This window comes from Bos javanicus, chromosome 9, assembly GCF_032452875.1.
Source record: "Bos javanicus breed banteng chromosome 9, ARS-OSU_banteng_1.0, whole genome shotgun sequence".
Taxonomy (NCBI): Eukaryota; Metazoa; Chordata; class Mammalia; order Artiodactyla; family Bovidae; genus Bos; species Bos javanicus.
The window spans coordinates 70,380,412-70,406,901 of record NC_083876.1 but is presented as its reverse complement, the minus strand read 5'-3'; the positions used below and the strand labels follow the sequence as shown (position 1 = coordinate 70,406,901).

The window sequence follows — 26,490 nt, the reverse complement described above, 5'->3', positions numbered from 1 at the left end:
CAGTGCTGCCTATTCCCTTCTCCTCCTTCCTCAATTCAAATTGCTCTGTTACCCTTTTTGGAGAATAAACCTATTTGGGACTGGAAAAGGCTTCCCGCTGGCTCAGTGCGTAAAGAGGCCACCTGCCAACGCAGGAGACACGGGTTTGATTCCTAGGTCAGAAAGATCCCCTGGAGAAGAAAATGGCAACCCACTTTAATATTCTTGCCTGAAAATCCGATGGACAGAGGAGCCTGACAGACTGCAGTCCACAGGCTTGCAGAGAGTTGGACAGCTGAGCAAACTGAGCACGCATGCACAGATGAGGGTCATTAACCCAATAAGGAGATCAGAGGGGATTTGGTTGCCTATGTGAAGCACGTAACTACTTCCTAAATTTTTGAAATCTTCTATTTTCGCTGCCCTCTCCTTCCCATCACCTTCACTTGCAGGGTTATCTGGAATTCACAGTGCATGGTCATTTGGAGATGCTGGGCTTGAGGTCACTTTGCTCCTGGACTTTCTCTGTTGCAAGGTTAGGGTTTTGTTCTCTCAGATTTGCTAAGTTGGTCACCACTGATCCGTATGCTTTATGGTTTCCAAAACTTTGCTGCTGTTTCCTGCCCTAACATTCTCGCTTACTTTGTTGGTGTAGGACTTTGAAAAACCATGTTAGTCTGGGAGGAAATCAAATGTGTGGTTAACCATCTTTACTTAGAAGTGTGTTATATTATCGGAGAAGGCAATGGCACCCAACTCCAGTACTCTTACCTGGAAAATCCCATGGATGGAGGAGCCTGGAAGGCTGCAGTCCGTAGGGTCGCTGAGGGTCAGACACAACTAAACGACTTCACTTTCACTTTTCACTTTCCTGCACTGGAGAAGGAAATGGCAACCCACTCCAGTGTTCTTGCCTGGAGAATCCCAGGGACGGCAGAGCCTGATGGGCTGCAGTCTATGGGGTCGCACAGAGTCGGACACGACTGAAGCGACTTAACAGCAGCAGCAGCAGTGTTATATTATTCTTTATGTCTTTTTGTGCCAAAAGTTTTCATAATTTAAATTAATTAATTAGAAAGATTTTGTGCTCTGAAACAGGTACATTCAGAACAAAGCTGGTGATTGATTATAGGTAAGGAGATTTATCGCAAGAAGGTCAGGTGCCATACTGTTAGCATAATCCTATGGAACCAACTTTCTCTACCACACAGAGAAATTACATTTCTATTGACCTCAAAGGAAATTGCAATTCCTTTCTTGATAAATGTAAATTAAAAACAATACTTCTGGCTTGTTTCTTGCTACATATTTTAATCCTCCTGGTCTTTTTTGGTTTATATTTATTTTTGTTTGTTTGGCTGGGGTTTTTTCAGTATAGATTTGAATAGCAATTTAGTAAACTGGGAATTAAAGAGCAATAAAAAATAATCCCAAAATTCATATTTAAAATTTTCAGAATTAATGACTAGTTCAAAATGATTTCCTAGGTCCCCAGATTGGTATTTTAACTTTCCTACAAATGAATAGCTGTCTCAGAACACTTTCAGAACTAGGTCAGAGGGCAACATGACGCTACTCATAGAAAGCAAGTGCTTGGCAAGTGATGTCAAAAGCCTCAGGGGGAGTCTGCAAGTCTGAGAGGGTCTTTATTCATCCCAGTCAAACTCAAGGGTCCCAAGAAGTCACCACTCAAGAGACAAGGGAATGAAAGATCTGCCTCTGATTTCTGTGTGCTCCTTGATCTTCAAGAGGAACTGCCTGTAACATCATTTGCAGGCTCATATACCAGGGTTGGTGAAGATTTGCACTTAGGGTCAAAACTGCTTGTTTGGTTAGTCTGCTGGAAAATGATGTCAAACCCAGCCCATATCTCGAGGTTGGGTGGGGCCCCTTCATACCCGCTCTTTCCCTTTGCCTTTGATGTGATTGCCCTGGAGCTGTTCACCTCTGTATTTACTGTTAAAGCTAGACCACTTCTCTTGTAACCTTGTTATTGGAGTCAGCTGAGGTCAACAGGACTCTGTGCATGCTTTTAATTATAGATTTTAAAATGTTTTCTTCTACTTTCCTGTATTTCACTTTTAGTCACTTTTGCTATACTTTTCTCTCTTTCCCCTCTGCTGCTTCAGTGTCATCTAATTTCAGAAAGAATCCTGCCTTACGTTGATGACCAGGGGAATGGAAACACTAAAACTTCTGGAATGTTTGTTTACAAATGTGAATTAAATAGACAAGAAGGAATCAATTTCAGTTTCTTGAAATAGATTATATTTGTTGGGCAAGGTTGGTGCAATGCGGAAGGTAAAAAAACTGGGTGGCTTGACTAACTTTCCACAGTTTTGTTCTAGAGAAATAATTTCTAAGTGAGGAACAGTTTTGTTTTTAGGCTTATTTATTTAACATGTGCTTTAAAAGTACCTCCTAGTGCCAGGTTTTAAGGAATTCATGAGTTCATTTGATCCTAACAATCCTATGAAATAACTATTAGTTTTATCTACAATTTAAAAGGGATAAAAAATGAGGCACCGAGAAGTTAACTAAGTTCCTGAAGGCTGCACAGCTGGCAAGTGGCAAGGTTGAAGTTCAGCTCTGGGTGGTTCTCTGCTCCAAAGTCCATGCTCTTCTATTTATAAAATTTTGAACTAATATCTTGTTACCTTTAGGTGTGTTCTGCTTGTAGAAATTACACAAGGAAGGGAGAGGGAGGGAGAAAGACAAAGGTGGGGAGAAGGAGGAGGAATGGAGAGAAACAGAATCATAAGTGACTGTGATTGTTTTCATCACTATCATCACAAGCTGGGTTTATTTAATTCAATACCATACATTAAAAGTATATGCCATTTGAAAATGCTTCCAATGTAATCTTCTCTATGCTGCAACGCCAAGTGCAGCTGTACTTGAAAACACCAAAATAGTGCATTACAATATGAACCTGAACCTATTTAAATCAGACATTTCAATTTGATAAATAGACTATGATTGTGAGGGAGTTAAAGAGATTATTTCATCGTATTTTTCAGGATATTCAGAAGATTCTCAATAATGGGCTAAGGAAAATATGGGCTTCAAAAGAAAGATTTCAATTTCTACTGTGGTGCTAAAAATTGTGTTTTGTTTTCAAATGTAGACTCAGCAACTGAGTTTTAACTTTTGCAGAAATGGATAAGGTAGATATTAGGAAGGACTGATGCTGATGCTGAAGCACCAATCTTTTGGCCACCTGATGCAAAGAGCCTACTCATTGGAAAAGACCCTCAGCTGGGAAAGATTGAGGACAGAAGAAGAAGGAGACAACAGAGGATAAGATGGTTGGATGGCATCACTGACTCAACAGACATGAATTTGAGCAAATTCCAGGGGATGGTAAAGGACAGTGAAGCTGGCGTGCTGCAGTCCATGGGGTTGCAAAGACTTGGACACGACTTAGCATCTGAACAAGATATTAGAAAGAAGTATGTTTTCTGGGCAAATACAGCTATTCCCTTACATATAGATGTTCTTAAACAAGTGGATAAAAATACCACATGTTAATGCATATATATGGCATCTGGGAAAATGGTACTGATGAACCCGTTAGCAGGGAAGGAATGGAGATGCAGACACAGAGAAGAGACTTGTGGACACAGTAGGGGAGGGAGAGGGTGGGACGAATTGAGAAAGTAGCATTGACATATATACTCTACCATGTATAAAGTACATAGCCAGTGGGAAGCTATTACCTAACACAGGGAGCCTGGCCTGGTGCTCTGTGATGACCTAGAGGGTAGGATGGAGGGTGGGAAGGAGGCTCAAGAGGGAGGGTATATAGTTATGACTGATTTGTGCTGTTGTATGGCAGAAACCAACACAACATTGTAAAGCCATTATCCTCGAATCAAAAAAAAAAATTTTAAGTTAAAAAAAATGTGGTATGAAATATATGATGAAATTGGAGATGTATTTAATCAAGTTTGTTTGTGGGTGTGCATGTGTGTTGCCAACGCAGTAGTCTAGAGGGTGATGTCAGGACATAGAGGAAATAAGACTTTGGAAGTGAGGTGAAACAGGGGGACCCAAAGAGTGATTATATGTCAAGTAATTTGAGTAAATATAAGACCAGAGGAGATAAAAATATTTACACAGTTAATGATTAAAAATGTCATACCTAAACATTCATTTGGTTGATTGAATTTGCTTCCTAGTAAGTTAATTTGATAAGTTTAAACAGCTCTACTTTGGGGTAATCACATAAAGACATGCACTGGCATTTCATTCTCACTCTCTAATCTTGCTCAGAATGGCACATCTCCATTTGTTTCTTTAGATGCATTGTTTCTTTATGGTGGTTTACTTTGTGTCTTGGCTCCACTAAGAGTCTCTTGATGCAGTTCTCTCTTATGTAAATACTCTTCCCCCAAATTTTTGCTTTGTTTTAGTTGCTCTTCATGTTCTGATAATTCTTACCACATGGAGCAAAACATTTCAGCACAATTTATTCAGGAGAGTGGAGGTCCTTATTTTGTTCTTCCTTTTGATGGAACTCAAAATAAGAAAGTGACAATATTTCACAAATGGTTTTATACTAAAGAAAAATGTGTCCTTTATCCACCTCAAAAACTTGTCTGGTTTTTGACTACCTATAATTTGATTCTTCTTCTAATGCTTCCTGATCTAATCACTAAAATGCAAGCTCCATGAAGGGATAGAAATTTTTTAATAAGTTTTGTTCAGCAGTATCTCCAACATTTAGAAGTACAGGCATATAATAGGTTCTCAAAAGTATAATGAATAAAACAGCATCCTGGGATGCAGTTTAAATGAAAATTTCACAAATTTCAAATAAAAAATAAAGGGATTAATCCCCTAAGGAATTGAGAAAATATTTGTTTATAGGGTTGTATAATCATGATGATTTCTTAGGAAGGTTTTGCTCTACTATACATGTGATGGGGAACACATGTATACCTGTGGCAGATTCATTTTGATATATGGCAAAACCAATACAATATTGTAAAGTTAAATAAAATAAAATTAAAAAACAAAAAGAAAATCTTTTTATCCTCTCATGAACATCCACTGCTCTGATAATTTTTATAATTTGATTTGTTTATTTTGGCTGTGCTGGGTCTTTGTTGCTTCAGGGGCTACTCTCCAGTTGCAGTGTGAGGGTTTCTCATTGCAGTGACTTCTCTTGTTGCAGAGCATGGACTCCAGGGTGCGGGAGCTTCAGTAGCAGCACATGAGTTCGGTAGTTGCAGCTCCTTGGTTCTAGAGCACAATAGTTGTGCTCAATAGTTGTGGCACACAAACTTATTGCTCCTTGACATGTGGGATCTTTCTGGATCAGGGCTTGGACTCATGTCTCCTGCAACAGCAAGGGAATTCTTTACCACTGAGCCACCAGGGAAGACCTGATAATTTTTAATCATTGGTAAAAATCCAGAAGCTTATAAATTCTGGTGGCTATTCACAAAAGACTGACTAAAAAAAAAATAATCTCCATTAGAGAATGTGTACTGTGAACATTTCTTTCTATTATATATTTGAAAATTGGGAAATGTCAGTTTTCATTCCAATCCCAAAGGAAGGCAATGCCAAAGAATGTTCAAACTACTGTACAATTGTGCTCATTTCACATGCTAGCAAGATTATGCTCAAAATCCTTCAAGTTAGGCTTCAATAGTATGTAAACTGAAAAATTCCAGATATACAAGCTGGATTCAGAAAACACAGAGGAATCAGAGATCGAGTTACCAACATTCTTTAAATCAGGGAGAAAGCAAGGAAATTTTAGAAAAACATCTACTTCTGCTTCATTGGCTACTCAGAAGCCTCTGACTGTGTGGATCACAGCAAACTGTAGAAAATTCTTAGAGTTGGGAATACCAGACCACCTTATGTTCCCCTGTATGCACATCAAGAAGCAACATTTAGAACTGAACACGGAACAACAGACTGGTTCAAAATTGACATTGGAGCACATTAAGGCTGTATATTTTCACCCTGCTTATTTAACTTTTATGCAGAGAACATCATGTGAAATTCCAGGCAAGATGAATCACAAGCTGGAATCAAGATTGTCAGAAGAAATATCATCAATCTCAGATATGTAGATGACACCACCCTTGTGGCAGAAAGTGAAGAGGAACTAAAGAGCCTCCTGATGAAGTTGAAAGGGGAGAGTGAAAAATCTGGCTTAAAACTTAACATTCAAAAACCTAAGATCATGGCATCCAGTCCCATCACTTCATGGCAAATAGATGGGGAAAAATTGGAAACAGTGGCAGATTTTATTTTCCTGGGCTCTAAAATTACTGTGGATGTTAACTGCAGCCATGAAATTAAAAGATGCTTGCTCCTTGGAAGAAAAGCTATGGCAAACCTAGACAGCATATTACAAAGCCAGAGACATTACTTTGCCAACAAAGGCTCATCTAGTCAAAGCTATGATTTTTCCAATAATCAAGTATAGATGTCAGGGTCAGATCAAAAAGAAGGCTGAGTACTGAAGAACTGATGCTTTCAAATTGTGGTACTGGAGAAGATTCTTGAGAGTCCCTTGGACATCAAGGAGATCAAACCAGTCAATCCTAAAGGAAATCCACCCTGAATATTCACTGGAAAGACTGATGCTGAAGCTCCAAGACTTTGGCTACATGATAAGAAGAGTCGACTCATTGAAAAAGACCCTGATACTGGGAAAGATTGAGGGCAGGAGGAGTAGGGGGTGACAGAGAATGCGATGGTTGGATGGCATCACTGACTCAATGAACATGAGTTTGAGCAAACTCTGGGAGATAGTGAAAGACAGGGAAGCCTGGAGTGCTGCAATTCATGGGGTCTCAAAGAGTCAGATACAACTTAGCAGCTGAACAACAAATATTTGAGTAGACTTTCTTAATTTTTCTGGTGAACAATTTTTATTTTATTATTATTTTTTAAATTTATTTTTAATCCGAGAATAATTGCTTTACAACAACATCAATCAGCCATAAGTATACATATGCACCCTCCCTCTTGAACCTCTCCCCACCCCCACCCAACCCCACCCCTCTAGGTTGTCACAGAGTACCACGTTGAGCTCCCTATTCTACACAGCACCTTCCCGTTAGCTATCTATCAATAATTTACATATAGTAATGTATATGTCTCATTGCTACTCTCCTGATTTGTCCTATCTTCTCCTTCGCCAACTGTGTCCAAATCTGTTCTCTGTCTGCACTTCTATTCCTGCCCTGCAAATAGGTTCCTCAGTACCATTTTTCTAGATTCCATACCTATGCGTTGAAATATGATGTTTGTTTTTCTCTTTCTGACTTATTTCACTCTGTATATCAGGCTCAAGGTTCATCTACCTCACTAGAACTGACTCAAATGGAATTTCTTGATTTTATAATAAAATGTTCCTTCTATAAAAATCACAATTTTGTTAAGCTTTCTGACTTTAGAGTTCTGGTGCTCCTCAACCTAACATTTTTTTCTATCAATGGAAATCTTTCTTCTAACCAAAACTTCATAGAGGACTCCTCACAAATTGGACATCACATCTTATATATATCTTGAATTTTATTTTAATCTTAACTTTCCTTTTCAGGCTGGCTGTTTAGATAAGATCTACTGCTACAATCATGTCTGCACCAACTCATCTTCTCTCTCATTAAGATTTATGTTAATTGGGCAGAGCTATCTTGGATCACCTGTTGGGACATCCCAAGCTTCTGCTGTCCTGGTTTAGAAGCTCTATTGTGACATACCACCAGCTAGCCAAGTCAGAGCAATGGCTATCATGGATGGAGAGTTACCTTAAAATTGGTGACTAACCAGAGGTGGTGATCATGTGGACTGAGGCCATGGAATGATGTTGGCAGGACTTTGGTATTCCCCTCGTCACCCTTGTCCCTTTTTTTTTTTTTTTTGGCTGCACCATGTGACATGTAGGATCTTAGTTCTCTGACCAGGGATTGAACCTACGTCCCCTGCATTGGAAGCATGGCGTCTTAACCACTGAACCTTCAGGGAAGTCACACTCTTGTCCTTTTTATTTTTACACGTTGCTCACTCTTCTGACTCATTCAGTGGGATTCAGTCTGTTGCTTTTTCTAATCTTTCTCCTTGCATTCTCAGCCATCAAAGAAACATACAGAATTCACACTACCTTAGACAAATACTTTTCAGGTAATTATTTCATATAAAAGGAATCACTTTTCTAGATTAATTAAGAATTAAGAGTCAGTTTAATTCAGAATTTAATCTTAATTCTGAATTAAGATTTACCAATTCTTAATTCAGAATTGATGATAACTATGCCTTAAGAAATGGCTACCATATAGTTTATCAGTGTGCCTAACTTTACCCGCTCAAATAATAAACATTTTATCACATGGTGTTTGCTCTTGTTTACAGAGAATCAAATAATTAAAATTAATGTTCTTTACTTGGGTGTACTTATGACTTCCTTTTATATATTGATACAGGAATTTCTTCAAGACTGAATTGAAACATCACAGTTAAAGTGGAAGGGACTTAGTGGCCCTAGTGGCACAGTGGATAAGAATCCACCTGCCAATGCAGGGGTCACAGGTTCCATCCCTGATTCCTGAGTCGGACATTTCTGAAGTGACTTAGCATGCATGCAAGACATGTAATAGTTTGTGGTAATTAATAAATATTTAGTATTATAAGAAATTTCTTCCTTTACAGTTGAGAGGAGATCCTGTTGTCTTTGATTTTATATAAATTGGAAAGTATTTTTCACCCTCCCTTTCCTCCAGATAGGGAGGAAACAGCAATGTTACTGTAACGATTAAATGTGACAATTCATGTAACATTCCTGCAGCACTTAATAAATGTATTGTTACTATTGTGACAATCATTATCATTATGATTTTACTGCGAAGGCTAACAATACCTAACTCTATCCATATCCTCGTCTTAACAGTTACTCTTTATTCTTTTGGTGTCTCAAGATCACTGTTGGAATTAGTTTTATGAAATATTAACTTCCATAAACTCACTGGAAGGCAAAGAGAAGAAATGAAGAGGTCATTGTGAGTACACTGAAATTTCCCTAAAGTATAGGGCTCCTTCTGCTCCTGTGTTCTTCTTATTATTAATGGTTTTACTCCTAAAGCTAATTTTGTAATGGCCTGGGGTTTTGAAAGACTCTGGGCAAATTCTGCTAAGTGAGGTGGCAGCAATTATTTGGTCAAGTATAGCAGTGACAGTCAACTTGATTATTTGTTTTAAAATTTACAGTCTTTTGCTTAATTACCTAAAGAAAAAAAAAGATGATTTTGGAATACTAAATTGTGTTTATGTAAAGCTAAGTTAATTAATCTTTAATTTCTAAGTGAATTAATCATTAATTTCTTTAACTTCTAATTTGGATCTTTAAATGTGAAAAGTTCCAAGGACTTAAGACTAGAGTGTAGATTTAAAAATGAAAAGAAATAAAATCTTGTAGCATGGGAAAGAAACATGCACATTTTTCCTTTTTTATTTAAGTATTGACTAGAGAAGGCCTTTCCAGGGGATGCAGTGGTAAAGAATCCACCTGATGATGCAGGAAACACAAGACACAGGTTGGATCCCTGTGTCGGGAAGATCTCCTGGAAAAGACAATGGAAACCCACTCGAGTATTCTTGCCTGGAGAATCCCATGGACAGAGGAGCCTGATGGGCTACATACAGTCTATGGGGTCACAAAGAATCAGGCAGGCAAAACTGAGTGACTAACAATTTCACTTTACAATACGATAGGCTAAGTGCTGATGTAAATCAGTTTCTCCCCTACCATGTTATGGATACACATCATGGTTACGAATAAAGGTAAATTCTAAAAGATGGTCATTAGTGATAAAAATGAGTAATTTTTTTATACTTTTATATATTTATTTATTTAAGTTTCTGATTGCTCTGGGTCCTTGTTGCTATGCGGGCTTTTCTTTAGCTGCGGCGAGCGGGGGGCTACTCTTCACTGCAGCGTGCAGGCTTCTCACTGTGGTGGCTTCTCTTGTGGAGCATTGGGCTCTATGGCTCACAGGCTTCAGTAGTTGCGGCCCATGGGCTCAGTACTTGTGGGTCCCTGGCTCTCGAGCACAGCCTCGGTAGTTGTGGCTCATGGGTTTAGTTGCTTTGTGGCATGTGAGATTTTCCCAGATCAGGGAATGGAACCCATGTATCCTGCATTGGCAGGCACGTTCTCTACTACTGAGCCATCAGGGAAGCCCCAAGTATGCTTATTTTTTTCTTCTAAGAATATTTTATTACTTTTCTAGTTGAAACAGTTTTATTTCAGAGAACAATTTATAGATAATACCAAAATGCAGGTTTTGCAAAGAGAAAGCAGTTTGCTTGTTGTTATCTTCATATGGAAGAGCCTAAAAGTGATCTTTCAATCCCAACTGGCACTTACTTTCAAAGTAACATCAAGAACTTAGTGAAACCCATTTTAGTTCTTTAATGAAAGTAAAGGCACTATGGCCTCACCTTCACCCACATGACTGTCATCATTGGTATCATCCATTATTAAGATAAGGAATATAATACTGGGCTAATAGCAGATCATGGCATCTTGCTCATGTGAAAAATAACAGCCCATCTGAAAGTTATGTGATAATGACATAGTGGCTTTAAGCTTGGCTGGTCCATTGGTCCTAAACATTTGATAAAACATTTACAGACAGTTCAGCAAAACACCGTTTATACTTGTGCAACCCCTTTACAGGAAGCCTTGGCTCAAGCTTTCTGGATTGACATCAAGCGCATGGATGACCCAGAATGTTACTTCAATTCTTTGCCAAAAGAGTTAGAAGTAAAAAGAGATCGGATGGTACATTTACTTGAAAGTGTTGGCCTAAAACCCATAGTTCCTGATGGGGGATACTTCATCATTGCTGACGTGTCTTTGCTAGATGTAGACCTCTTCGATATGAAGGACAGCAATGAAACTTATGACTATAAATTCGTGAAATGGATGATTAAAAATAAGAAACTGTCAGCCATCCCAGTTTCAGCATTCTGTAATGCAGAAACCAAATTACAGTTTGAGAAATTTGTGCGATTTTGCTTCATTAAAAAAGACAGTACACTGGATGCTGCTGAAGAAATCATCAAGCCATGGAGTAGACAGAACTCTTGATACACACAGAGTGTGTTGTTTCTATTAAACAATCTAATATATAAAAAAAAAGTTATTTTTTTGTTGTTGAATATGAAGTGAGAGCTAGGGAAAGTATATAATTAAAAAAAAAAGAAAAAGAAAGAAACCAAAGTTCTATTTTTGGCTTGTCTACCACTGACTCACAGTGTTAACTTGAACCAGTGACCAGCTTTTGTGCGTTAACTAAGGCTATCCACACAAGAGGCTTAGTGAATAGACAAAAATGAGAAAATGCTTCAGCTTCCCTATTTGACTGCTGGAGAACTGCTGAGATCACTTATATAAATATTTTTCTTTGAGCTCCCTAGAAGACAGGAACTTTATAAATATTTAGTCTTATTGTTGCACCTTAGGCACAAGTAGACAGGAAAATTATGATACTCCCATATTTAACTATGAAATAACCTCGTTCAGACAATCCTGGTTCATACCAAGGACTCTGCACTGGCTTGTCAGGGTCTCTTGAGTTTTCATTTTTCCATCCTCCTCCTCCCCCTGGCAGTTGACAAATGTGGAAATATAAATAAACCTTCCACAGCAGCAAGGGTTCCAAGGTAAGGAAGCCCAGCATGCATTCAGTCGCACTGGCTGATGGCATGCTGTGTATCAGAATGGGTGAGGATTCAAAATAAACATCACATTTAAAATTCCTGATTGAAAAGTGTGAGAAAATGACTCATTTTTAAGAATGAGTAATTTGGTTGAATGTACTGAACTAAAGTCAGACCTCACTGAATTTCCAGTTTTATCTCTTTTCTGTTTCTTTTTTAGATACATGTGTAGAGAAGAAACCTAAAAAAATGTGACTGGAACTGGCAGGCTTAGAGTCATTCTTTATTTCAAGTGGAGTTTTTCAAAAGTAATTCACCTGTTTCTTTGCAAATTCCTATTCAACAGGCTCTTCCTTCAAGGTTTTAATGGCTCTAGGTTCTGGAATGATGTTCTTGGAATGCATACAAGGGTTATTTTTGGATGGTGGAATTTCAGGTGATATTTTTAAATTGACTTTATTACTCATATTTTCCTGCATTTCTTGACCTTTAGCTTTAAATAAGAAAGAAGTATTATTTTTACAAAAACAATAGTGAATAAATAAATTTGAAACCCCTTGCTACTGATTTTATTCTCTTCTTGGCCATATATCCTGAGTTTTTAATGGACCAGTGCTTTCTTCCTGCTTTCTTTAAGGTTTAAAACAAGCAGTTGTACAGTAATTAATTTCCAATTGGGAAACTGAGAGTTTATGAAATTGAATGGGGAGATGATTTTGATCCAGGGAACCCACTCAGCGTATAAAGCACACTTAGATAAAATTGTCTCTTTTGTCTTCATTTACTGGGTAATTCAACCCAAGGCAGAATGGATCTCTTGAAGGTGAATTATGCTAATAATGTTCTGTTGATCTAATCTCAAGATGATTCTATTAGTTTTAATAGTTCTTGAGCATTCAGGGTGCTTTAGCTGCAATGCCAGCTGCAGACAAGCAACAGGCAATAACTTCACATTCAACAATCTTACTTGATGAAAGAATAAAATGATTTAAGACTCTGTTTTGTGTATTCGTGTGTGGTCGCTTTTCTATTTTGCCTTTATACCAGGGCAGGGCAGAGCATTTGATCACATAGGGGGCCAAGCTTTCCCTTCACAGCTCATCTTTGTTAAGAGGATGCTTCCTGGAGGATCTGAAATGCATCTATTTATTCTTCCTACAAGTCTTTATTAAGCACCTATTGCATGGTGGTCCATATTCTAGGCAATGGGTTAGAATAAGGAACCAGAATCTGTTTCTGATCCAAAAGGCTCCTGAAGGAAACTGTCTATAGACAGACACTGAAATGTTAGGAGTGAGGTCTGAAGAGAACATTCCATGGACATCAGTCCCACTGTGTAAGGGTCAACACAATCTGATGGAAATGTGGGAAGGAGGATTAGAAAATACTTCAAAGAATGGAGGGAAGAAAAGGCAAGTGTGGCAGAGCATGAGCAATCTGAAAAGGCAGAGTGATGGGAGAGAGCGGGGCTCTCTTTTAGGATTCTAGAGGCAATTTTTATATGTCCTTCTAGTGGGAAATGGGTGAGTGATATGAGAATGATTGATGGAAGGTAAAGCCAGAACAATAAACAGGGATCGGACTCTAGATGTGAATTTGGAATTTATATAACACCCCTCCCCCCACCAATGAAGTAGATGTAACCACATGTTCCAGGCTCCTCTATGCTAGGAATAAAAAGTAGGGTCACCAAAGAGGAAGTTTGCCTTTGATCATTCTGGAGTGACATAACTCCCTTGAAATCCCTGTGTTTCATGTAGCACCACCATTTTGTTCCTCTCTCTGTATTCCTCTTCTCTTCCTGGCTAGAGCCATAGCAGTAACCACACCCCTGTACTTGTAAAATCTCAGTTCTAAGGATGAAATTCTTAGTTTGCTGAAGTTGATGCTGCTGCCTCTGATGTCTGCCCAGGGATCTACTGCGGCTACTCTCAACGGGTCAGTTTCTTTAAGTCTTCACAGGCTCTTTTATTTCTTGCCTTGTCCCAAGGTTTCAACACCTCTCTTCTCTGGTCTATTGTCATTGGCTAAACTTATAGATTTCTGTCCCCTCTCTCCTTGAGATGAATCCCCTCTCAAGCAATTTCCTGAACTCCCTGGTAAGCAGACCCACTGGAAGGTTGCCTTCTGGAATTAGTCAAATATGCCTGAGTCGTTGGGAGAGCACAGTTCTGATGCATGCTGGTAACTCTGGGAAAGTTACAGGAAAAGGAACGGGAAGAGAAAACAAGAGCAAGAAAAAACAGGCTGAAACATGACTCTAAGAGACAAAGTAGGCAGCTTGTGTGGAGCTTCCAAATGCAGCGCAAATAGCACCGTTTGTATATTCTTCCTGCCCATGCTGTTTTCATCTGATATCCGCTCTTATTTTTCTATTCTGTATTATTTGTATCTTATGAGCCACCTTAGAACGTTTTAGAACGTTCTTAGAATATAAATAAATGAATGAATAAAGAAGGTAATTTGCAGTTACACTGAGTAATTAGCATTCTGAAGACAGGAGTGATGTGGGTAAAAGTAGAGGCAAAAACACTTTTTGACAAACACGACTATGGCCAGAACTTGAAATAGTAGGAAGACTTCAAATTACAATTTAACTCCCAAATGATTTTTCAACCTTGACCTACTCTGCTGACGGCTGAGTACTTTGGCAGAATTTCTCCTAACCAAACCAAACCAAACAAAAACCAGGCATAAAGAGGCAAGCCTCAGGGCACTGACTCCTGGGGTCAGGAACCAAATGCGCTGGTGGAGGTGAACCGTGGGGTTAAGGGCATCGCTGTTTACAATGGTTTCCGATGCAGCGAATATCGAGATGTCAAGCAGTTACCCTGGACGGGACTTTCTCTCACTTGCTGTCCATCAAACCCAGGATTATTCCTCTGATTACTCAGGTCCTCCCCACCTCTGCTAAGCTAAACTTGCCCTCGCTCAGCAATCTCTGATTCTTTCCCCTGGGATCCCCACCCCCTGTTCCCCGCGACGTGCCCACACTGCCCAGGCAAGCACTAGCACTCCGCGCTCCTTTTCTGTCGACCCCCGGTCCTCGGCTTCTGCCTCCTCCTCTCCTCTTCCAGGACGCCCGTCACTGCGCTCCCCACTGAATCAGACCTTGGGGACCAGCAAAGTCGGGGGCGCGAGGCGGCAGGTGGATGGACCGGAAGGGCGGGTCGCGGATGGAGTCGGCGGCTCAGCAGCAGACCGCCGGGGCTGAGAGGGAGAGCGACTTTGCGGCCCCTCCCGGCGGGCGGGCCGGGGGGCGGTCCCAGGCCGCTTGCTCGCGCCGCCGCTCCGCGTGCGCCCTCCGCGCTCCAGTCGGCGGGAGCCCAGGTGCCCGTGGGCTGGACGCGCCCGAGGATGTGCCGCTGGCCGCTGCTCCTCCTGTGGGGGCTGCTCCCCCGCGCGGCGGCGGGGGGCTCGGGCTGGCCCTTCCCGCACCGCACGCTCCTCGACTCCGAGGGCAAGTACTGGCTGAGCTGGGGCCCGCGGGGCGGCCGGCTCGCCTTCCGCCTCGAGGTGCGGACCGCCGGCTACGTGGGCTTCGGCTTCTCGTCCACCGGGGCCATGGCCGCGGCCGACATCGTCGTGGGCGGGGTGGCCCGCGGGCGGCCCTACCTCCAGGTAAGCGCGTATATACCCTCCTGCAGCTGCCCCGCCGAGCCTCCGCCGGTCCGGATTCTGGGCAGGCAGGCGCGGTTGGGGGGCGCCCTGGGCCACCCGGCTTTCTCTCCGGCGGAAGCTGGCCGCCGTGTGCCCCGTATCCCCGCAGCCTCAGCCCGGCTTCCCCTACCCTTTGCGATTCGCTCTTGCACCCCGGAGCCCAAGGCCCCTGGGGCTGGACTTCCCAACTCCGCCGCCCAGCCCCCGGAAAGCTGAACACGGTAACCCTGGGCTAGCTTTCCGTCTCTGAACACTTTCCTGTCCCCTGCGCCCCAATTAATACATGCCCCAAGTGCACACCTGCCACGCACCACCAGTCATCCCTGATGGTTAAGGAGACATCTTTGGGCTTTGGGGATCTACGGGACGGCTCTCAGGGTTGAAGGGACCGGAGAGTTTTGGCATCTGCTGTCTAGCTGTCTAGAATCGTGGATCTCAGAAGGCTTTTCTGAAGCTTCCCAACTCTGGGGCTGGGTCAGCTACCTCATGCCAGCAATGACTGAAAGGTCCCCAAGAATCCTTAGGAACTTGCTATTGGGAGCCGTTTAGGAAGCTGCGAAACCTACAAAACCTGAAGTCTTCAGGCAAAACCCCATATTAAGTGACAAAACGTTTCACTTATTTTGAGTTCAGTTCAGTCGCTCAGTCGTGTCCGACTCTTTGCGACCCCATGGACTGTCGTACGCCAGGCTTCCCTGACCATCACCAATTCCTGGAGCTTACTCAAAACTTGTCCATCGAGTCGGTGATGCCACTTACTTTATTTAATAGCTGACAAAATTAAATTGACAGCTACCGTTTTGCTTTGAAAGAGCCAGAGTAGAGACGTTGCCCGTTCACAGATATTTTAATGAATAGGAAAAAAAATTGAAAAAGAGTTGAAGTGATCGGAATGATTAGATGCTTAGGTTTTTGGACATTTTTGTCTGTTTGATCTTGACCAACATTTGAACACTTCTCCACTATAATATAACATCGTGGTGAATATAGTGTTGCTTATCAAAGTTCATCCAAAAATACTGCCCTTTGCTAAAAGTCTCTTAATCCATATGAAAGCTAGTTCTTCTGGCTATGTATTACGTTTTGATGATAGTAAAATCGATGTACCTGATAAATTCCAAAAAGCATTTCTCAGTAATTTTATTTCTGACGTCTAAGTTTGATTGCCATTAATTTTTAATGCTAATTCTGGCAATGAGCTGTTAACTGGCTAGAAGTTTTAAAAATGACAGCAATAAAAACTTTAAAACCCTTCCGTTGTCTATTTTTTCATGAATTAGTCCTTTCCTCCCCCAAATAAGCACAACTCCAATAAAGTTTTATGAGAATTACACCGTTGAAGTCATTCATGTATAAATTTAATCCTCCTGCAGCATCTCAGACATTAAATTTGTAAATCAAGAATTTGACCCCAAACACAGGCCTCACTAGCTGAGTAATTCAGCTCTCTTCTGATATGAAGTAGACAGTACCTTATTCCAACATCTATTGAGCCACATATTTTTGCTTGTCTATTTTTTTTTTTTTTAGGATGGGCAGAATCAAATGCCCCTTAACTATCCTTAAATGTTTTGTTGAAGGGAGCATGGAAAGTCTTACTTTAGTGGTATCATAAAACATGTATACTTTAAAGATAACTTGATGTTTTTCTCAAAGAGTAGCGTTTCTAGAAAGCCCATCAAGTTTGATATCAAATGAAAGACTAAGAGCAGAATTCTGTTTCAACATGCTATAAGGGGCACACCGCAAACATAGTTTGTTAAACTACAGTATTTCCACACTGCAGGTGGCTCTTTGTAAAGAGAAAATAAGAACTAATTAAGTGCCCTTTAGATGGGTTTTGCAGCAGCAGCAGCAGCAGATGGGTTTTGAAACGTAGAACTTTTCTTAAGGTAATTTCTAAACACATAATACTGTTCAGTAAGCCTTGGATATGGACCTTTTCCCAGTATATTTAATGAGCAAGAAATAGAACTTTCCCTTCTATTTTTATTCCTAAGGAAATGGAATTTTTATTTTCATATATAAAGGATTGTCATTTTCTCAATTGACTGACATCCTTTACTACTCCATTTTCTTAAGCATTGGTAAAGAATTTGCATGCCAGTGAAGGAAATGCAAGAAACTGGTTCAATCCCTAGGTCGGGAAGATCCCCTGGAGTAGGAAATGGCAAGCCACTCCAGTATTGTTCCCTAGAGAATCTCATGGACAGAGGAGCCTGGGGCTTCAGTATGTGGGGTCGCAAAGTGTTGGACATAACTGAACACACACACAGCACAGCACAGCTCACTCATTTTAAGGCATATAATGTACAATAAAAATTATGCATAGCAGTTAAGTAGAAAGAAAATTGATTAAAAACCTTTTTAATAAAATTAAAGACCCCAGACACTAAAAACAAAAAGAAATGTATCAATTCCAGCTGGATCATCCAGGTTGGGAGATTCCATTTTCCAACACTTGAAGTTGTATCTTCTCCCAAAACCTACTAATTTGAGATTCTTTGTACAATGAATGGCATCTTCAGCAACTCTACCAAAAGGTAAATAAAGTTCTTAAACATTGTGTATGTGATTCCATTAGGAAACTTTGATTTTCATGTAATTTTACTTTCAGTGAGAACAAACTTTGCGTGAAACAATACAACACCAAGCATTGCTTCTGGGGCAATGGCATTAAACTGTAGATGACTGATGACAACCTAAGCTGATGTCCAAGTCACATTCCCTTGTGGCTACTTTCTGTATATATTATTTCATTCTTTCTTATTTAATTAGAAAACTTGACCTTTAGATATTTTATTTTATTATTATTTGGACTTTTATTTTTTTCTGATGATATTAAGACTCTTCTTTCAATAGAATTTTAACTCCTGGATAACTATGTAAGACTAAATCCCAACTAGCCAGGCAGAGAATTGTTGGTGAAACAGATGTCATAAACCCAAATCCATACAGAGGTCAGGAAGCAAATGTAAAAGAGTGACAAGACTCCAGTGGAAAGGCAGTATTGTAATGCAGAGGAGTAGAGGGGATGCAAGAAACCCCAGTTTTCACATGTGAATTACTGTTATGTGGGAATGCAAATCAGGTATTGCCAGATCTTCTGTTTGTTTTTTGAGAGATGACAGATGTGTGTGTGTGTGTATGTGTGTGTGTGTGTGTGTGTAAGTAAAATCTGATTAGTAAATAGCAGCCACAATTCAAATTTGTATAACACACCCTGTTTTGCATATATACACACATAAGTTCAGTTGAGATATATCGCATGGACAGCTTGATCTGAGACCAAGAGGGAAAAAGCTAAAGTGAATCAACCCAAATTATGAAATCTGGTGAAAGGCTGAGAGGCAGGTTCCAATTCTCTTCAGGCCCTATTTATTCTGTGTTAGGAAATGTTCAGTGTCAGAGGGGACCTTGCCCCTCTTTTGGTTATCTATCACTGTGTATAAACTACCCCCCAAACATGGTGGTTTGTTTTGCTCACAAAGCTACTATTTGAGCAGGGCTTGGTGGTGACAGGTCTTTTTTGCTTCACTTGGTGTCCACTCCAAGGTGAGTCACTGAGTCATCTGGAGGCTCTCTCACTGGTTTTTCTGACTGGTGACTGAGGCTGGCTGTTGGCTGGACCTCCCCAGGTACTGTGGTAGGAATGTGGCCTCTCCCTGCAGCTGCCCGGCTTCTTCCCAACAGTGGCTTGAGTCCCAACAGTGAACATCTCAAGAGGCCCAAGTAGAAACTGTATGGCCTTGGAGTCCTGGACTGTGTCTTTTGCTGTGGTCCCAGTCCCTCTGGATTCAAGAGGAAATCTAGATACCACCTCAACATCCCATGGTGAGGAGGTCACATGGGAGGGGAAGATATTAGCATGGCCATCTTTGCAAAATCCGTGCAACTACACTCATTCTCACCAACCTGTCAATCTCCCTTCAACCACCGCTTCTGAGTACCTGTTACTGTGTATCCACTCTACACTGCTGAGATGGGGAGGCAAGCGTTTACTTATTCACCTCTTTTTCACTCCCTCATGCTTACACACACACACACCCCACTCACAAGAAGTTAGTGCATAGTTAGTCTTCCTGGTCCACACCCTTTCCACCCTCCCCCTGCCCTTCAAAAAAGAGTTCTAAACCTCAGCAACTCCAGATTTTTCAGTGGTTGCCAGTCACTAATTCAGGACTGGATGCAATGAGACTACCTCCAGGGGGCAGTGCGATATTTGCTTGTAGATGGAAGTATCAGATTTTGATTCTGTTGCCTCAAGGCAGTATACTGGCTTGGACACTCTTAAAACTACACCCAGAGATGAGGTATTATGGAAATTGGCCCTGCCCATTTTGTAATCCTCCAACCCTGGAGCAGATGTTTCTTTAAAGGGTGTATAATCGGGTACCATCAAAATGGGAAAGAAGAGAGAAACGTGGTTGTGGAGTAAAGCCCTTCTCCATGTAACCTATCAGATAAGTTGTTCACTTAGGGACACAGTACTCCTGGGATGGTACTGAGGTTGGCTTCCAGGCACTGTATTTCAGAGAGTTGCCAGGGGTGGGAAGCAGTCTTTCCTTTCGCCTTGGCTTTGGAAAGCCTCACTATTCTGTCTCAGTGAATTAACTCAATGCTTACTTCCTTGATAGATTCGTGTCCTCTCCTTGTACTTTGCCCCTTTCTGACACAGAGCAATCCCACCCCCATCCAAGCCACTTAGCAACTGTTGAGTCGCCATTTGGGGAAAGTAATCAGGGTTGATGAATGCCTAGTTTGTGCGAGTTGGAGAAGAGGGCAGCATTGTCAGATGTGCCTGTTGAAATCTGCACAAAAATGAATTCACTCTTCCTTTGGGGGTGTAAATTGCTGGAGAATGGAGGCAGAAACCGATGTCATCATTTGTTACAACCTCACTGGTTGGCTATTGCCACCACCAAAACTTTGCTGTGATGAGGAGTCTCTTCAGCAGCGGGGTAATTGCTGCCGGGCTGCTTGCTGAGGAAGTGCTGGGAAATTGTGCTGTGATTTGGAATCACAGAAAACAGTGAGCATTCTTTGTGGTTAACGATGTGCTTCTTTTAAGTGCACCGCAGCCAACGGCAACAAAGAAATGTTTGGAAAGCAAATTGAAAAGCTGTAAGGGGAAGACGAAGAGAGTGTACAACCCCGACACAGATCAGCTGGGGCTTTGTTAAGAGGTATTTATAAATCTTCAGGTTATGCCCTGCCCCCTACTCCCTCTTTGCCAATTTCCAGATGACAAGGGACCTCTCCAACCTTCATGTTTGGTGTATTAGTAGTAAGTCCACATGCACCAGTGTAAGCGGGAACCAAGAATCACCAGGATGCTCTTCAGCTGTGTGGTCTCCCTGACCGAGCAAATGATTTCAAGAAGCCAGCCCGAGGAAAGGACTAAGAGCCAGGAGAACAATGCACCTGAATTGACCGCCAAAGTTCAAGGCTTCAGGCGACCAACGGCCTATTTCTGGATTCTTGGGAAGAAAGCCAAGAGTCCATCCACTTCAAAGAAAGTGAATGGTGGTTTATTGATTCATCATTCGTAATAGAGCCCTGTTAAAATAGAGTTGCTGGCCAAAAGAATGAATTCACTGTATATCATCTTGTTTCTGGAAATGTTTGATCTATATGTAAAACAAACAAACAACTCTGCCTAAGGATGCCTCGTAATGTGGCTTATTGTAACTTTTAAAAGATAATTAGTACAGAACTTTTAAACAGAGAATTATTTCTCTAGAAAACCTCTTCTCCACTTCTGTCTTTTTTTAACTTGTTAAATTCTGGAGTAGACCAAAAATAAAGAAAAGCTTAAAGCTTCACAGCATATAGTATGCACATAAGCAGGAAATTCTGCAAAAATAAGAAAGCTTCAAATGTATTAATTTTTGTTAACAGTAAAAATGGGATTATATATGAATGCTATGGAAATAATGCATAGTTCAAATTTAATTTACTATTGAGGTCTTTTGTATTCAACTAATATAGCCAAATATTATGATAAATCTTTAAACAGTGTTTGGTTTTACAAATTGAATATTGATATTTTGGGCACTTACTTGTTGCTCTTCAGAGCTCAGAGTTCAGTTGATCCGCCTTAAATTTCCTAACTCTCCCACCTGAATTTTACAGTTAAGAAACTGGGCCTTAGGTACCTATTAAGTGACCTGTTGGAAGCCATATAGGTCAGTGGTCTGGATTCATTTCCTCTTGGTCCTGGTTTGGTGTTGTTTCTTCTGCAAGCAGCTGGTAGCTTAAATAAAAACATTCCAATTTTCTTCCTCAATAGTGAAAGAACGTGTTAATGAAAAGCAGTTTTAAAAAGATTGGTAAAAATAAAATCATAGTATTTCTGTTACTATTTTTGTTGTACAAATACCATAGATATATATTTCTGTAATGTGATTTTTCATTCATGGAGTTCTTAATATATGCCATACATTATAGTCTTTCAAGTGTGTTATCTCATGTAATTCTCACAATAGCCCTATGAGGTCAATATCTTATTTCTTCCATTTTGTAAATGTATAAATTTGAGGCTCCAGGCCATACAGCATGGGGATCATTTGTGAGTTTCACATGACTGTTTTAGTAAAGTACTCACTGATAATGTTGGAGTGTTCATTCATTCATTCAACCAATATTGATTAAAGGTTTATTGAACAGTTCTAGATCCTGGGGACATAGCATTGACTGAGAGGAAATCAGTAGTCTCAAGGAGCTCCCATTTTGATGGGGGTAAACAAATAAGCAGGAAAAATATCAAAAAGTGGTAAGTGTGTGCAGAGTTTTAAAATAGGGTGATGTGATAAGGGGCAGTGCTGTGGCTATTTCAGATTGGGAGGCTTACAATTAAAACACGAAGGAAAACAAGTGTCCGAAGTTTTAAATGTTGTCTTTCAAGATTAACTATAGCATTTACCATTCAAAGTATTATATACTATGAGGAAGATTATCTGGCATGGGCTTCAAAGGACTCGGTAGACATTGACTATAGGAGTCTGCCTACATGGAAGAAATATAATTAAAGTGTCTGAACCACCTGAGCTCTTTTCTGTTTCTGTAGCCTTGTTACACACATGTTTAGTAAGCTCAACTAGAGTCTTTCAGGCTTTGATCTAGAGATTTGGTGATTTTATAGGAGTTTCTTTCTTAATACTAGGTGTGAATGTTTTTCTTTTATACCCTGTGTTCCTTCTCATCTTCAATAATATGAGAGAGCTAAAGGACTTGGAGAAGCTAGATCAACAAAACTACATGAGTCTGGGGAAGATTTCCATCCTTCAGGCAATTTGTAAACTAACACCCGAGAACCTCAGTTTCTTAGATACAACTAAATTGCTACTATTTTTTTTCTCCCCTAAAAGCTTCATGCCCAGAAGCCCATTCATATAGGAAAACTCATGGTAGATGAAACCATGTAGAAGCAAGGCCTCCTGGTATTTTGGACCTCCAGATCCCTTCAGACAGGGCCAAGATGGCAACGGCAAATTGCACTCCAGTGGTGAGCAGGCAGTGCTAATAGAGGACTGAGAACTGGGAAGATACTTCCCATGTCAGAAATTCCCGAATTTGCACGTTGGAATCACCTGCACATCTTTTAAAAATTTTAGCATCCAGGCATCCCCCCTCCCTCCTTTACACCATTAAATCACAGCCTCTAGCAGTCTACACAGGCCTTAATGTATTTTAAAGTTTCTTAATTGATTCTGTGCAGTCAAGTTCAGGAACTACTGACCTTGTGTGGTCAGGCTCTTTGATCAGAATCAGGTAACTCCCATGTCCACCTACAGAAGCTTGGAAGATTCCAGACTCTGGGCATGGAGATGCATAGCAAGATTCCCAACAAAGCAATTCAGAGTGACTGATGTTTGAAGCAAGGGTTAGCATGTGCTTGGATAGAGATTATTTTGTAAAGTCAAAAAGTCAGGTGGGTTTTTCTAGAATTGAAACACTTCTGAGATGTTTAACAAATGTGTTGATAATTTAAAGTATTTTCTCAAAGTTACATGCTGAAATGAGAACAGCAATGGAAGAACTGTGGGTAGCAGTGTATTTTGAAATACTCTGAGCCAGAAATCTCCCTCCTCCTCGTACCTCCCTGCCATTCCTACACACCTTTTGTCAGTTGGTTCTAGCTGCTATATTTCTAAGCAACAGAAATATCTGCCCACACAAAGCCTAAAATTGGTAAGTTATATATGGTCACAGGGCATCAAAGGAATATTAATAAATGAAAGTCTCAGGTTAGTCTCAGCCTGCATGTAAGCCAAGAGATGTGTTCTGCTCTCAAATCTTTTATTAGAATGAACAGTAACAAAATGACTCCCTTTGTATTTGGAAAAATTCTGAAGTGTATTTCTAGTTAGTGTAAAGTGTAAATAGATACTCTTTCCTTTCCCACTTTCATTTCCCAAGATTACTAATAAGCAGTGAAATGCCCTAAAGCTATAGTTGCAGCAGGGAGAAGGAGGAAGAGGAGTTTGTGTAGTAGATAATTAGTGTTTCATTAGGGCGTGGATGGAACATCTACAAGCTGATGAGTGTCTCATTTCCTGAGGGAACAGGAAAGAGTCCATTTGCCTGGTGGGTCCTCAAGAAATACCTGCTGAATAACTACTGAGCAGTTAAGAGCAGGAAGTCCTGCTATGAGTCCCAACACTGCTTGCTGCTTATTCCTTATGTGGCCCTAGGCCAACTCTTTAACCTTGCTCAAGTGACAGTTCCCTTTATGAAGAAGGAAATTATATCTACCCATGGCATTTTTTTGTGAGGACTCAATGAAATAGGTACTTAAAGCTCTTAGTAGAGTATGTGGTACACTGAAAGTACTCAGTCAATACAAGGTACTGTTAGCATGAGTCAATCACTTAGTGAAATACCAGAATTGTCAGATGATTGTGTGCATGAGTGTATGGTCAGTCACTCAGTCCTGTCTGACTCGTTGCAACACCATGGACTGTAGCCCACCAGACTCTTCTGTCCGTGGGATTTCTCAGGCAAGAATACTGGAGTGGGTTGCCATTTCCTGCTCCAGGGGATCTTCCCAACCCAGGGATCGAACCTATGTCTCCTGCATTGATATGTGAATTCTTTACCACTGTGCCACCTGGGAAGCCCTTATCAGATGATTACATGGAGACAAATGTCCCAGATTTTCAACTTGGAGAAAAAATATTTACTAAGGGAAGAGTTAGGGGAGGTTGAGAGTCATTTGTGAAAACTCAAGGACAAACTTTAAGCAACAAATTTGTGAATGCTTTGCCTGAAGCAATTGGTTTGTGACTAGAGGTCAACATGCTTTCAATAAACACAAATTATACTGACAAGACTGCATTTTCCTTGGCATTTGATTTGCTGGACTTGTAGTTCGGCTAATAAATGAATGTTGTGTCTAAACGATACTAAGGTAATTGGCAGGTTTCCTATGATGTCACTGTAGAAGATGGACTAATAAAGTTGAATTAGTTATTGTAAATATTTAAACATCCATACCCGAAATATGTTGGTAACAGGCTGCCTATATTAGGCTACAGAATAAGGACTCAAAAGATAGTGATGTATTAAAATAAAGAAAGAAAACTAAAAATTAAAAATTCAGTGAGAATACAAATAAACACTCTAATGTTTAATTCTGTATGTACAAAGTGTGTAAAGTTGGTCTTAATTGGAATTCATATTAGGTAGTCGTTCATCCTAAGCTCAAAAGATATGCCTGTTGAATACATGAATGCAATGCAATGCTGCTGCTGCTAAGTCGCTTCAGTCGTGTCTGACTCTGTGCGACCCCATAGACAGCAGCCCACCAGGCTCCCCAGTCCCTGGGATTCTCCAGGCAAGAACACTGGAGTGGGCTGCCATTTCCTTCTCCAATGCATGAAAGTGAAAAGTGAAAGTGAAGCTGCTCAGTCGTGCTGACTCTTAGCGACCCCATGGACTTCAGCCTACCGGGCTCCTCCGTCCATGGGACTTTCCAGGAAAGAGTACTGGAGTGGGGTGCCATTACCTTTTCCACATGAATGCAATATTAGCCTTTAAATACTACATTGACATCAAGGGAAGTAATATTGACATTGTACTCTATTCTAGGCTAATCATTCCAGAAGATACCTTCTAGAATAACTTTTTAAAAGATGTATGGGTAACCTGGATTATTCTAAAGGCGAATTACAAAGATAATTGAAATCTCTGGAAATTGGGCTACCGAGGCAATGGGAAGCATCTGGCAATATTTGGAGAAAGAACAGTTGGAAAAGACATAATCTTTTCCTTGAAATAGTGAACAGCCTTCCTCAAGAAAGATGGATTAGATGTTACCTATTAGGCTTCAGAGGAAGAAAAAAGACCCAATTAGTATACTTTAAAGATAGAAGCTTTCAGGTTAGTATAAGAAATACATTTCTACCATCAGAGTTATTAAAATGAGTTGCAGTATTTCCCTGGCTGTCCAATGGTTAAGACTCCACACTTCCAATGCAGGGAGCATGGATTCAATTCCTGGTAGGGGAACTAAGATCTCTCATGGAGCAGCATGGTGTGGCCAAAAAATAAACTTGTTAAGTGCATGAGCTTTGTCACTGGAGATATTGAAATATTGTGATCCTTTCCTAAAAACATTTTTTAAAGAAATCTTCCTTTGGTGGGAACTATGATTAGGTGTCATATCTTTTTGCCTTTTCATACTGTTCATGGAGTTGATGAAGAATTGATACTTTTGAACTGTGTGCTGGAGAAGACTCTTGAGATTCCCTTGGACAACAAGGAGATCAAACCAGTCAATCCTAAAGGAAATCAACCCTGAATATTCGTTGGAAGGACTGATGCTGAAGCTGAAACTCTAATACCTTGACCACCTGATTCATTGGAAAAGACCCTGATGCTGGGAAAGATCGAAGGCAAGAGAATAGGGCAGTAGAGGATGAGATGGTTAGATAGCATCACCAACTCAGTGGACATGAATGTGAGCAAACTCAGGGAGATGGTGAAGGACAGGGAAGCCTGGCATGCTGCAATCCATGGGGTCCCAGAGTCGGACATGACTTAGCAACCGAACAACAGCACAACATGGGTTAGGTATACTTCAGGCTGTCTTCCAACTTGAGTGTGATGCTGGAAATAACTTTACTCAACAATCATACTTTTAGATTATTCAAGAAA

General features: G+C 40.6%; 2 protein-coding genes across 3 annotated transcripts in view; both read left to right on the top strand.

The window, feature by feature from the left end:
* Window positions 1-10,579: 10,579 nt before the first annotated feature.
* On the top strand, window positions 10,580-11,144 carry LOC133254354 (kynurenine--oxoglutarate transaminase 3-like; the record flags this gene model as incomplete). The annotated part of the gene is made up of 1 exon (XM_061428637.1): window positions 10,580-11,144. A coding segment is annotated over one exon (519 nt), but the record flags the coding sequence as incomplete, so codon positions are not given.
* Window positions 11,145-14,969: 3,825 nt separating this feature from the next.
* MOXD1 (monooxygenase DBH like 1) overlaps window positions 14,970-26,490 on the top strand; it is a 97,439-nt gene continuing 85,918 nt past the window's right edge. The window contains exon 1 of one of the 2 annotated variants that reach the window (XM_061428005.1): window positions 14,970-15,291. In XM_061428005.1, coding sequence (XP_061283989.1) covers window positions 15,028-15,291 — 264 coding nt within the window. In that variant the 5' untranslated portion in view covers window positions 14,970-15,027. The remainder of the gene's footprint in view (window positions 15,292-26,490) is intronic. The other variant, XM_061428004.1, reaches the window with a different exon arrangement.